The 14872-nt window shown below is 41.3% G+C and overlaps 1 protein-coding gene across 4 annotated transcripts in view; it reads right to left on the bottom strand.

Annotated features, from left to right (window-relative positions):
* LOC110488017 (epsilon-sarcoglycan) overlaps positions 1–14872 on the bottom strand; it is a 33291-nt gene that overhangs the window by 2821 nt on the left and 15598 nt on the right. Inside the window, exons 4-11 of one of the 4 annotated variants that reach the window (XM_021559969.2) lie at positions 13042–13114; positions 9510–9708; positions 5282–5444; positions 4608–4822; positions 4034–4060; positions 2807–2992; positions 1153–1196; positions 65–108 (exon numbers count right to left, since the gene is read on the bottom strand). In XM_021559969.2, coding sequence (XP_021415644.1) covers positions 65–108; positions 1153–1196; positions 2807–2992; positions 4034–4060; positions 4608–4822; positions 5282–5444; positions 9510–9708; positions 13042–13114 — 951 coding nt within the window. The remainder of the gene's footprint in view (positions 1–64; positions 109–1152; positions 1197–2806; positions 2993–4033; positions 4061–4607; positions 4823–5281; positions 5445–9509; positions 9709–13041; positions 13115–14872) is intronic. The other 3 variants (XM_021559970.2, XM_021559971.2, XM_021559972.2) reach the window with 3 other exon arrangements.

Here is a 14872-nt window from a genome sequence, read left to right as displayed (position 1 = left end):
AAATAAAATATTCTCTCCTATAGTTGAGAGATTCCTTTAAACAAAACCAGACCAGTATACTTGCCTCCAGTCTCCGAAATGTCGACATACAATAATTCTCTCTATCTCCTTTGTTAGCAGTAAAAAGAACAACAGAGTAGTGATTTAGACAGAGTAGTGATTAAGACAGAGCAGTGGTTTAGATAGAGCAGTTAGACAGAGCAGTGATTTAGAAAGAACAGATATTTATACAGAACAGTGATTTAGATAGAGCAGTGATTTAGACAGAGTAGCTAGTTAGACAGCAGTGATTTAGACAGAGCAGTTAGACAGAGCAGTGATTTAGACAGAGCAGTTAGACAGAGCAGTGATTTAGAAAGAACAGATATTTAGACAGAGCAGTTAGACAGAGCAGTGATTTAGACAGAGTAGCTAGTTAGACAGAGCAGTGATTTAGACAGAGTAGCTAGTTAGACAGAGCAGTTAGACAGCAGTGATTTAGACAGAGCAGTTAGACAGAGCAGTGGTTTAGACAGAGCAGTTAGACAGAGCGGTGATTTAGAAATAACAGATATTTAGACAGAACAGATATTTATACAGAGCAGTGGTTTAGACAGTGTAGCTAGTTAGACAGAGCAGTTAGACAGCAGTGATTTAGACAGAGTAGCTAGTTAGACAGAGCAGTGGTTTATACAGAGTAGCTAGTTAGACAGAGCAGTTGTTTAGACATAAGTGGTTTAGAAAGAGCAGTTATTTAGACAGCAGTGGTTTAGACAGAGTTGTTAGTTAGACAGAGCGATGAATTAGACAGAGCAGTTAGACAGCAGTTAGAGGGCCCTCTTGTAGTTCATTGACATGCACACAAGCGGGAGCCATATTCTAGTTAGACACAGTAACTACAGAACAGTAGGTGGGTGGAAGAATATATTTGATTGAGGTGAATAAAAAGGAAAAATCAGGAAAGAAAACTATTGCAGTCAACATTAACTATGTTATCAGAAGTGAGCCTCCATGTTATTTAATCTAAAATGTGATAGGTTAGATAATTGAGGATGACCATGATGAATCTATGTCCAAAGTAGTTATGTTACTTAGTGAGGGCTTTACTGTATACATTTTCATTGGTCCATGAGATAATAGACCAATCGTACTAAAGCAGAACTCAATACTAACCTGATGGCTGTTGCTGTGGTATCTGAATCTGGTTCTGCAGGTTTCTGAAATTAGAGGTCAACAGATTATAAGGACATGTGCGCCAAGTCTAGGACCAAAAGGCTCCTTAACAGCTTCTATCCCCAAGCCATAAGACTGCTGAACAACTAGTCAAATGGCCACTGGACTATTTATATTGACCCCCCCCCTCAATTGTTTTTACTTTAGTTTATTTGGTAAATATTTTCTTAACCAACAGTGCAGTTCAAGAAGAGTTAAGTGCTTGTATGTAAGTAAGCATTTCACGTTAAGGTCTACAGTCGTGGCCAAAAGTTTCGAGAATGACACATATTCATTTTCACAAAGTTTGCTGTTTCAGTGTCTAGATATTTTTGTCAGATGTTACTATGGAATACTGAAGTATAATTACAAGCATTTCATAAGTGTCAAATGCTTTTATTTACAATTACATGAAGTTGATGCAAATAGTCAATATTTGCAGTGTTGACCCTTCTTCTTCAAGAACTCTGCAATCCGCCCTGGCATGTTGTCAATTAACTTCTGGGCCACATCCTGACTGATGGCAGCCCATTCTTGCATAATCAATGCTTGGAGTTTGTCAGAATTTGTGGGTTTTTGTTTGTCCACCCGCCTCTTGAGGATTGACCACAAGTTCTCAATGGGATTAAGGTCTGGGGAGTTTTCTGGCCATGGACCCAAAATATGGATGTTTTGTTCCCCAAGCCACTTAGTTATCACGTTTGCTTTATGGCAAGGTGCTCCATCATGCTGGAAAAGGCCTTGTTCGTCACCAAACTGTTCCTGGATGGTTGGGAGAAGTTGCTCTCTGAGAAAGTGTTGGTACCATTCTTTATTCATGGCTGTGTTCTTAGGCAAAATTGTGAGTGAGCCCACTCCCTTGTCTGAGAAGCAACCCCACACATGAGTGGTCTCAGGATGCTTTACTGTTGGCATGACACAGGACTCTGATGGTAGCACACTGGAAATGTTTTTTGGAGATTCAGTTCATTTGCATGGTAAAGAGGGACATAGCAATTAATTGCAATTCATCTGATCACTCTTCATAACATTCTGGAGTTTATGCAAATTGCCATCATACAAACTGAGGCAGCAGACTTTGTGAAAATTAATATTTGTGTCATTCTCAAAACTTTGGCCACGACTGTACACCTGTTGTATTCAGCGCATGTGACAAATAAAGTTTGATTTGATTTGTATAGAATGTGCGTTCTATAATTATCATAGGAAAGCATTTTTACTTGAAACCATTAACAGGACCCATTTGCTCTGGTTTTCCTGAGCCATGCCATACTAGAAATCATATGACAGATTTAGTGTTTAGAGTTTAAACCAGTTTTACTCGGAGAGCTTCGACAAAAGTCTCACTATGCTGGTTGTAAACATGGTATAGCTCAATACATACTGTATTAGAACAACATTGTGAATGCATGTGTGTGTGCGCACGTGTATTGTTTGTGTATGAGAGAGAGAGAGAGAGGTGCAGAGGAAATATAGTGTGTGTATCTGTCCTTGTATGTGAGTACCCCAGCCACTCTGTGTGCTTGGACGGACACCCCAGCCACTCGGTGTGCTTGGACGGACACCCCAGCCACTTGGTGTGCTTGGACACCCCAGCCACTCAGCCAGGACTCACGTCTGTGTCTGCATCAGGGGCATGCTTGTTGTCTCGTAGTTGTCTGGGTGTATGGGGGGCACCACCTCCCCACTTTGGCTGAAGACAGGCAGGGTGGAGAGGGGCCAGGAGATCTCCCTGTTCTTAGACATGCTCCGCAGCTCCTTGGTCGACTTCTGGATGGAGCTGTGATGCACTAACTGGATACTGAGGAGAGAAGAGACGGACAGAAAATAAATCAATCATATTTAAATAATACAGAAATAGATCTTAAGTCTTAAAGTGGTACTTTGGCAGTCAGATGTAGTCATGGATACCATTTGTATGTCTTTGTGTCCAGTATGAAGGAAGTCAGAGGTAGTTTGTTAATGCAATGACTGGAAGTCTATGGGTATCTGATAGCATTCAGTAGGCACCCATATACTTCCAGTCTTTGTGCTAACACTAATTAGCGTTGGCTTGCAAAACTACCTCTAACTATGAGACACAGAGACATACAAATGGTATCCATGAGTTCATCTGACCCTGGGGAAGTAGATATCCGGACTCATTGTATCCCTAATATTGTTGTATCCTTAACATCGCAGTCAACACGCACACTCTAGTGTAATGTACACACATGCATTAAGGTATATATTATATAGGAAATATTTTGTAGACCAACAGCATAAAGAGTGTTTCTCTTTGACAGGAGGGAACTGTTTTTTTTGTTACTATTGGTTATTTGGCTGCTGAGTCTAATGGAGTTTGTTTGAGAGTGTCTCCACTCCCCCCTCTCTGTTTCTCTCTCCCCCTCTCCCGATCTCTGTCTCTCTCCCTTCCCCCTTCTCTCTCCACCCTCCCTATCTCTCTCCTCCTCTCTCTCCCTCACCTCCTCTCTGTCTCTGTAAATAACACTGGTCTGATATTTCTCTGCTTCAGGTACAAAACTATATAAGTTCTCCTTAACCACAGATGTAGGATAAGATTACTGTATCTCCCAATCCTCCCCCATTAGAGGTGGTGAATCAATATCTGGCCCTGGATCAGTTAAGGTCGACTTCCATTCTAACACCTCCCTGCAGCTTTGAGCAGCTCATTGGATGACGGGATGTAAAACACACAGATGACAGTATGAATGGACATGAGGATGTCACCATGGCGATTCGAAAGCAGAAGGTGAAAGGGCAAATTATTTGAAGGGGGGATCCAAACTAAAAGGAACCAAAACTCAAAAGAAAAAAAACACAGGAGAGAATTAACACTTACTCTGGTGTTTGCATGTTTCTTTTATCCCTAGAAACAAAACAAAATGAATGAATTAAATACTAATATTAATAGTTAAAAGACATTCACACAGACGCGAATGGAGAGCACGTGATGTTGGATGGATGAATGGTGCGGGCGAAGGAACAAACAGTACTTCATGGACACACTGAGTGGTGGGTGGAGGGACACAGTCTCTGTCAGCCTGTAAATGAGGGTTGGAGGAGCAATATAATGGTTGATTGACCATCAATGTCATAATGATTATGCTAATAACCATCAAGATGAATATGAGAAATCAAAGCTGAGACAGAACAGTGTAACGTATGGAGAACATACATCGACCATGAGACTGGATGGTCATTGACAAGCTGTGCTTCCAGAATATTAAACCTCTTGACGTCCATCTATAGTGACTAAGTAGCACAACTAAACATCCCTTAACTGACTGGGTCTGTGACACTGCACTCAGAGTAATCAGTCTATCCCTCAGGATCTGAGAACCCCTATGTGACAACTAGAAAGAAAAGTGTCTGTGTGTGTCTGTTTCTGTCAGAAGTGAAAGCAGCACACTTACACCCCTTCCCGCCGGCAGCACATGGAGTAACCCAGGACGCTGAAGAGGACCATGGCCACGGCCGAGGGCACCGCCAACGTGATGAGGAAGTCGGCAAAGAAGTCCCTGCTCTTCAGAGACTCTGGCGGGGGGTTGTACCCCCCGATGTCAGGCAGGACCCCCGTCCCTGGGTCCGGACGGTTACTGTGGATCATGATCATCTTGGTGATGTCCACCTGGAGAAGACAGAGGTTCAATCAGCACTTCATTTACTATAGATATTAGGGTGGTAAATTCTGGTTATTTCCCCTAAATTGAGACGTTTTCCAGAAATCCCAGTTTGAGGATTCCCATTTCCTTCTTATTCCCTCCAGATTTCAGCCAAATACATGTTCAAATATACCTAACTGTCATTTTTCTTATGGCGAATGTGGAATGGCTTGTCCAAATACATGATGCTACTGTCAATGTAAAAAAGCACATGAACAACAATCAACAACACCTCAGAATCTCTGATCTATAAAAATGTGTGTGTGTGTGTGTGTGTGTGTTTGTCTGTTTGGCATAGTTTTGTGTGGGTTTATGTGTGTGTGTGCATATGACACTACAAAAACACACTACAATTTTTGAAAGGCATGGTCAGAGAACAGGTCAAGAGGTCACACCATGGTTCCAGGGTCCTGTCCAGTCCTCACCAGATTGATCTTACACCAGTCGATGTCGAACTGGGCTCTGAACTTCTTGTCACAGCTGATGACAGGCTCCATCTCCTGGCTGCAGCGGAGCTGGTTCTGGAAGTTCTCCACCTCCCTCAGGCAGGAAGAGAACTGCACGTCAGCTCCCACCATCACATACACACTGGAGAGGGAGGCAGTGACTTAGACACTGTCTTATAATACAGGTGGCTGGTGGCCCCTTTATTGAGGAGGACGGGTTCATTTTAATGGCTGGAACGGAATAAATGCAAGGGTACCAAGCAAATCAAGAATGTGTTTCCAGGTGTTTGATAACATTCCATTGACTCCAATCCAGGTATTATTATAAGCCGTCCTATCCTCAGCAGCCTCCTGTGGTTTACAGGTATAATGACAGACAGACAGTGGTATATCTGATAATACAGGTATAATGACAGACGGACAGTGGTATATCTGATAATACAGGTATAATGACAGACAGTGGTATATCTGATAATACATGTATAATGACAGACAGACAGTGGTCTATCTGATAATACAGGTATAATGACAGACAGACAGTTAGTGTTATATCTGATAATACAGGTATAATGACAGACAGACAGTTAGTGTTATATCTGATAATACAGTTATAATGACAGACAGTTAGTGTTATATCTGATAATACAGGTATAATGACAGACAGACAGTGGTATATCTGATAATACAGGTATAATGACAGACAGACAGTTAGTGTTATATCTGATAATACAGGTATAATGACAGACAGTTAGTGTTATATCTGATAATACAGTTATAATGACAGACAGTGGTATATCTGATAATAAATGTATAATGACAGACAGACAGACAGTGGTATATCTGATAATACAGGTATAATGACAGACAGACAGTGGTCTATCTGATAATACAGGTATAATGACAGACAGACAGTGGTATATCTGATAATACAGGCATAATGACGGACAGACAGTGGTATATCTGATAATACAGGTATAATGACAGACACACAGTGGTATATCTGATAATACAGGTATAATGACAGACAGTTAGTGTTATATCTGATAATACAGGTATAATGCCAGACAGACAGTGGAAATATCTGATAATACAGGTATAATGACAAACAGACAGTTAGTGGTATATCTGATAATACAGGTATAATGACAGACACACAGTGGTATATCTGATAATACAGGTATAATGACAGACACAAAGTGGTATATCTGATAATACAGGTATAATGACAGACAGACAGTGGTATATCTGATAATAAAGGTATAATGACAGACAGACAGACAGTGGAAATATCTGATAATACAGGTATAATGACAGACAGAAAGTTAGTGTTATATCTGATAATACAGGTATAATGACAAACAGACAGTTAGTGGTATATCTGATAATACAGGTATAATGACAGACACACAGTGGTATATCTGATAATACAGGTATAATGACAGACACACAGTGGTATATCTGATAATACGGGTATAATGACAGACAGACAGTGGTATATCTGATAATACAGGTATAATGACAGACAAACAGTGGTATATCTGATAATACAGGTATAATGACAGACACACAGTGGTATATCTGATAATACAGGTATAATGACAGACACACAGTGGTATATCTGATAATACAGGTATAATGACAGACACACAGTGGTATATCTGATAATACAGGTATAATGACAGACAGACAGTGGTATATCTGATAATAAAGGTATAATGACAGACAGACAGACAGTGGAAATATCTGATAATACAGGTATAATGACAGACAGAAAGTTAGTGTTATATCTGATAATACGGGTATAATGACAGACAGACAGTGGTCTATATGATAATACAGGTATAATGACAGACAGTTAATGTTATATCTGATAATACAGGTATAATGACAGGCAGACAGTTAGTGTTATATCTGATAATACAGGTATAATGACAGACAGACAGTTAGTGTTATATCTGATAATACAGGTATAATGACAGACAGTTAGTGTTATATCTGATAATACAGGTATAATGACAGACAGACAGTTAGTGTTATATCTGATAATACAGGTATAATGACAGACAGACAGTTAGTGTTATATCTGATAATACAGGTATAATGACAAACAGACAGTTAGTGGTATATCTGATAATACAGGTATAATGACAGACACACAGTGGTATATCTGATAATACAGGTATAATGACAGACACACAGTGGTATATCTGATAATACAGGTATAATGACAGACAGACAGTGGTATATCTGATAATACAGGTAAAAGGACAGACAGTTAGTGGTATATCTGATAATACAGGTATAATGACAGACACACAGTGGTATATCTGATAATACAGGTATAATGACAGACAGACAGTGGTATATCTGATAATACAGGTATAATGACAGACAGACAGTGGTATATCTGATAATACAGGTATAATGACAGACAGACAGTGGTATATCTGATAATACAGGTAAAAGGACAGACAGTTAGTGGTATATCTGATAATACAGGTATAATGACAGACACACAGTGGTATATCTGATAATACAGGTATAATGACAGACAGACAGTGGTATATCTGATAATACAGGTAAAAGGACAGACAGTTAGTGGTATATCTGATAATACAGGTATAATGACAGACAGTTAGTGGTATATCTGATAATACAGGTATAATGACAGACAGACAGTGGTATATCTGATAATACAGGTAAAAGGACAGACAGTTAGTGGTATATCTGATAATATTGTTATGACTAGGTGAATCTTAAGGCCAAGATGTAGATGTACAGTGCATGCACACTCACATGTGCACACACGTGCAGTCACACACACACTGGGGAGGAAGGATTTTAACGCCTTAATCTACACACAAACACGCAAGCGCATTATAGGTAGATGAGAGGACGATTTAACAGCTAGGTTACACAGTCATATCTTGCTAACCACTCACATACACTTTCACAATCCCACTATGAACCACATAGTGTTTTCCCCCTCCTGTCTCAGTCAGCATGGAGAGCTTCCTGATATTGTACTTACAGGGAATCTTAGCCCTGCTGGCCAAGTCTTTCTATGGGGCTCTCCTCTACCTTTATCTTCCCAAATGGGCCCCATGCATGTTACAATATATGAACAACATGACAATTCATGTGGGGATTCATTCTCTCTGACTGCTACAAACAGCCTGCCAGTGTCTCTCTGAGGCTGTAATGTCTAATACACTCAGTGTGTTGATCTGGATCGCTCCCTCTGTCTCCCTCTTCCTCTCTCTCTCTCTGCCTCTCTTTGCCTCTCACTCTCCCTCTTTCACTCTCCCTCTCCCTCTCTGCCTCTCCCTCTCTCACTCTCCCTCTCACACACACACTCTCTGCATTCCAATTAAAGGAAACCTCAGCAGGATGCGACAGTGAGACAGGCTGTAAAGTGAGAAGAAAGGATGGGAGTTTTTACATTAAGGTCATAAGCATATTTAAGTGCATGTTTGTTGCAACTGATGCACAAAATGTTATGAAGGTGCTTATTCAAAATACAAGACTTAGATCATGACTGTAGACAAGGCATTCTAAAGCTGCTATAGTACTTTCTGAGGATGAATATTTAGGTAACAAACCATCCTGTTATGTCTTACATCTACCAGGCAATATTTAAATTCATCATCAACCTCTCTCTTGTTTCTGTAAGGGCTGAAGATAATGTACTTGAAGTCATCATCTGCTTTCAACTGAAGATACTTGAATGAGTCATCCTCTATCAACTGAAGCTACTTGAATGAATCATCCTCTACCAACTGAAGATACTTGAATGAGTCATCCTCTATCAACTGAAGCTACTTGAATGAATCATCCTCTACCAACTGAAGATACTTGAATGAGTCATCCTCTATCAACTGAAGCTACTTGAATGAGTCATCCTCTATCAACTGAAGATACTTGAATTCATCATTCTCTTTCAACTAAAGATACTTGAATTCATCAATTCATCAAACTATGTATCAAACTGCTCTGGTCCTGTAAGGGCTGCAGAGGGTGACCCTGTCCCTCACCCCTCTGAGGTTGTTGATGGGCAGGGGAACATGTCGGCCCTGTCCAGGGCTGAGGTGATGTTGATATGTAAATTCATCCTCATACTCGGTTAAACCATGTTTTGAACTGTGCTAAAGAGGGTCACTCTCACCCATAGAGAGATGTGTTTCTGTTTCTATTTCTATGCCCTCACCCCTCTTTGAGGTTGTTTATGGGCAGGGGAACACGTCCGCCCCTGTCCAGGGCTGAGGTGATGTTGACGGCGTTGAGGCGTTCGGGCTGCCACACGTTCTTCACTGCCCCTAGGAAGTCTCCCAGAACCTCGCTTGCCAACATCTCCTCCACATTCATGTTCTTTATGTAGAACTCTGCCTGGTACGGCAGTGGGTACTCTGAGAGAGGGAGGGCGAAAGGGAGGGAGTAAGGGAGCGAGGGACGGAGGGAGACAGAGAGAGCGAGGGAGAGAGGGGAAGAGAGAGATTACAGATACAGAATCTGTTCATTTTCAGATGTGTGTTTATTAATTTACACAGATGTGAGTATCGTATTATAAGGTGTTGACTTGATTTAGAAATTGTCGGTTTGGTTGAGTGTGTTGTGTTGTCCTTTTAGGGGATGTCATTGTGGATATGTGAATGATATTCAGCCACTCTTGAAAGAAATTGAAATAGGAGCTTTTGGGCCTTTTAGTCTTTATCAGGAATTTAGGACTGTGGCGGTCATGAAATGTTGTCAGCTGGTGATTGTCAAGCAAATAACTGCCGGTCTCACATAAACACATTTAGCATTTACTGGCTTCCACGCATAGCCTACAAGCCACGGATACAGACCTCTACATTTTAAAATGTCTAATAAATCCATGTAATATAGCCTATACCATCACAATAAATCCATTATTTATTTTAGACAGGTCTAAAGAAACATGATATAAAGAAAATGTAGTCTATTTCAGAAGAAAATAATTGCATACTTTGAGTTGTCTTTACTCTGATGTAGTCCCATGTAGCTCAGTTAGTAGAGCATGGTGCTTACAATGCTGGGGTTGTGGGTTCAATTCCCACGGATGACCAATATGACTTTTTTTTTTTTATGTATGCACTCGCTCTGGATAGGAGTGTTATCTAAAATGTAGATGTTAGACCCTGATATAGCTGTAGACTACACAAGTTAATTTAGCAGACAAGATTTGCCTAGAATTCCATGTCATTCATTTATAGTATGAAGAATACAATTGAACAGAGCTGAATAAAATAGAAAGAATATTTTCTCCAAATGATTTGAGGGAGTGTCACATGTGGCTATTCTGTGTTGAGTGGTTAACAAAGAAGCAGGTCCTCCTTATTGCTTCATTTAGGGTTATTTATGCAACTTTAGTTGTGATACAAACATTGGGCTGTATGTTTTGATGTTTAATACATTCCAAGGCTGCATGATGCGACTCTAATGATGATTTGAAAACAGTTGCATGAAAGGCACGAGCTCTGCTTTGTTTCTTGTGCAGGCTTCACACACTTAAGGACTCAAATTTCCCAGTGGCATCCTCTTTCTGTGGCCACAATGCCCCCTAAAATAATCCATGCCTTTTGAGGCCATTAGCCGTTGTGCACTTTGGCTGAATATAATAATTATAATTCCCTTATCCCGGCTGCATGCCCCCGAAGCACTCACATGGCTCTCTCAGAAATCTAAGTTCTTATTAACCAATGCCCGTCGCGTGATTGGGTCCTTCTCACAGGCTACAAGTGAAGACAGACATATCGGGGACGTGTGTGTCCTTATCGAATTCCGAGGTGCATATTGAAGATGTTGGAAGAACTGTCCACGTTTACTTTTCGTCAGCCAACAAGATGAGTAAGCCTAACGAACAGCAAAAGCTCGAGCCTATGTCAATCTACTATCCCCCATAGTACAAAAGTTTAACAATTCTATTCTGTGCAAGAAATAAATATTCCAAACATAGTCTGGGACAGTTGTGGGATGCGATAGATCCCAAATTAATACAACCACTAGCATAAAAAAACCCCGGTTAAAATCAATTAGGTTGACGCAACAGGTTAGAACGTTTAGCTTAAAATGTTGCTAAACTATTAGGCTATTTCCTCACATTATAAGCACAGCAATGCACACACGGCAGCAGGCTATAAGCACAAATGTTCCAAAATGCAATCAATTAGCAGGAAAACACCATTCTCAAAAGTGACTGCAAATCTGATTATGCATGTAATGCTTTTATTAAAAAGGTGCATTTTTATGGTGAAAATGATCTTCACCAAACTTGAAACTCACATGCTGCTTATGTATACCAGTTAGGCTCTACACTCGTTGTAAAGCGGATTAATGTGCTTAATTTTAAGATTTTTTTTGGTTGTGATACAAACCTTATCAAAACATATAGGCCTATTGGCTAGGCTACATGAGGTGTGCAACTATGGTAGCCTAGGCGGCAGGTAGCCTAGTGGTTAGAGCGTTGGACCAGTAACCGAAAGGTTTCTGTATTGAATCCCTGAGCTGACAAGTTAAAAATCTGTTCTGCTCCTGAGCAAGGCAGTTAACCCTCTGTCTGCCGAAGACGTGGATGTCGATTATGGCAGCCCCCATCACCTCCCTGATTCAGAGGGGTCGGGTTAAATGTGGAAGACACATTTCAGTTGAATGCATTCAGTTGTACAACTGACTAGGTATCCCCCTTTCCCTATGATGTGAAAAAGTTGTAAAAAAAAAGGCATGCGATATTTCTTGCCTTACTGCACACAAGCTGGGCATCATTCACAAGTGATTAATTAATATTGTCACCCATCAGACTATTCTTGATTTAATCTTGTCTTAACATATATTAAATAGTATATGTTTGGAATTTGTTTTGATTTAGAATGGACTGTTATCATGCACCAGTCTCGGAACAAGGACAGGGGAAAAAGACATGTTATCTATGCACCAGTCTCGGAACAAGGACAGGGGAAAAAATACATGTTATCCATGCACCAGTCTCGGAACAAGGACAGGGGAAAAAAGACATGTTATCTATGCACCAGTCTCGGAACAAGGACAGGGGAAAAAAGACATGTTATCTATGCACCAGTCTCGGAACAAGGACAGGGGAAAAAAGACATGTTATCTATGCACCAGTCTCGGAACAAGGACAGGGGAAAAAAGACATGTTATCTATGCACTTAAATAGGGAATGGAGGACATTCATGCCAGCCAGGTAGGCTATACTGCTGTTGTAAAGAGAAGCAATGTGCATAATGTTAGGAAAGTTGACAAATACATATAGTTGATCTAGCCTAAACAAAGCTGATGCGCTCCTCCTCTTTTTAATCGAGGCCATCGAAACTCTGTTTTTTTGTCACGCAATTGCATAGCCTTTAGAAATGTTGTACAACATGAACTCATGGCTCTAATGAAGTGTTTGATTAGATTTTTGATTATATTTGCATCGATGTCAGAGTGATTAGAGGGACAATAGAGTGCTGAGTATCAGGCAGTTAGCAAGTTTGGTAGAGCTTGGAGAAGCCTGATTACTGTGACTAAACGGTCACGTGGAATTTGACTGCCATCATGACTCGTGACCGCCGGTGTGGCAGTAATACGGTCACCGTAACAACCCTAATCAGGATTCATGGGGGTGTCATCATTGAAGGTGACCCTTTAGATTTCAATAAAGAACATCCTGCTTAATCATCTCCTCACTAAGCCTGTCCTTTGTCTCTCTCTCTCTTTCTTACCTTCTGTGGACATGATGTTTATGACCAAGTTGTGCCGGGCCGTTTCGAAAGTGCGTCTGTTATAGGCAATAATCTGGAACACATAAGGGGAAAAGTTTAAGCCCAGATCAGTGCAGCTTACGCCCCAGGCTGAGGCTCGCTGGCGAGGTCTGAGCCAGATGCAAACATATACCATAGTAGAAGGCTCAGAGGAAAGCGGGACTTGGGGAACTGCCATCCTATACGAACATTCCTACTAGGAACATAAAGCCTTTGGGAATATGCTACAGTAGGTTAGGTACAGATAAGCCTGAAACACATAATGGTCTAAGCCTGCCTGTACCTTACAGACTAGACATGTCTAAAACCCTATCTATATCACAACCGTATGACAGCTACTATGAGCAAAAAACACATTGTTCTACCTGCTGGACTATCTACTGTAAATAATAACTAACCACTACTATGATTATTACAGGTTGTGCCGACATACAGTACCAGTCAGAAGTTTGGACACACCTACTCATTCCAGGGTTTTTCTTTATTTTTACTATACATTCTACATTGTAGAAAAATTGTGAAGACATCAAAACTATGAAATAACACATATGGAATCATGTAGTAACCCAAAAATCAAAATTTTTGTAAACCCACAAATCTAAATAAACTGAAACTTTTCAGGACCCTGTCTTTCAAAGATAATTTGTAAAAATCCAAATAACTTCACCGATCTTCATTGTAAAGGGTTTAAACACTGTTTCCCATGCTTGTTCCCATGCTTGTTCAATGAACCATAAACAATGAATGAACATGCACCTGTGGTCATTAAGACACTAACAGCTTACAGACAGATGGCAGGCAATTAAGGCCACAGTTATGAAGACGTAGGACACTAAAGAGGCCTTTCTACTGACTCTGAAAAACACCAAAAGAAAGATGCCCAGGGTCCCTGCTCATCTGTGTGAACGTACCTTAGGCACCCTGCAAGGAGGCATGAGGACTGCAGATGTGGCCAGGGCAATAAATGGCCATGTCCGTACTGTGAGATGCCTAAGACAGCGCTACAGGGAGCACGGACAGCTGATCGTTCTCGCAGTGGCAGACCACGTGTAACAACACCTGCACAGAATCGGTACATCTGAACATCACACTTGCGAGACAGGTACAGGATGGTGGCAACAACAACTGCCCGAGTTACCCCAGGAACGCACAATCCCTCCATCAGTGCTCAGACTGTCCGTAATAGGCTGAGAGAGGCTGGACTGAGGGCTTGTAGGCCTGTTGTAAGGCAGGTCCTCACCAGAAATCACCGGCAACAACCCACCGTCGCTGGACCAGACACAGGACTGGCAAAAAGTGCTCTTAACTGACGAGTCGCGGTTTTGTCTCACCAGGGGTGATGGTCGGATTCGCGTTTATCGTCAAAGGAATGAGCGTTACAGCAAGGCCTGTACTCTGGAGCGGGATCAATTTGGAGGTGGAGGGTCCGTCATGGTCTGGGGTGGTATCTCACAGCATCATTCGACTGAGCTTGTTGACATTGCAGGCAATCTCAACGCTGTGCGTTACAGGGAAGACATCCTCCTCCCTCATGTAGTACCCTTCCTGCAGGCTCATCCTGACATGACCTTCCAACATGACAATGCCACCAGCCATACTGCTCGCTCTGTGCATGACTTCCTACAAGACAGGAATGTCAGTGTTCTGCCATGGCCAACGAAGAGCCAGGATCTAAATCCAATTGAGCACATCAGGGGCCTGTTGGATCGGAGGGTGAGGGCTAGGGCCATTCCCCCCAGAAATGTCTGGGGATTTCCAGGTGCCTTGGTGGAAGAGTGGGATAACATCTCAC

This window comes from Oncorhynchus mykiss, chromosome 32 (genome assembly GCF_013265735.2).
Source record: "Oncorhynchus mykiss isolate Arlee chromosome 32, USDA_OmykA_1.1, whole genome shotgun sequence".
Taxonomy (NCBI): Eukaryota; Metazoa; Chordata; class Actinopteri; order Salmoniformes; family Salmonidae; genus Oncorhynchus; species Oncorhynchus mykiss.
Note: the sequence above shows the minus strand (reverse complement) of the source record. Positions and strands in the feature narration are given on the sequence as shown.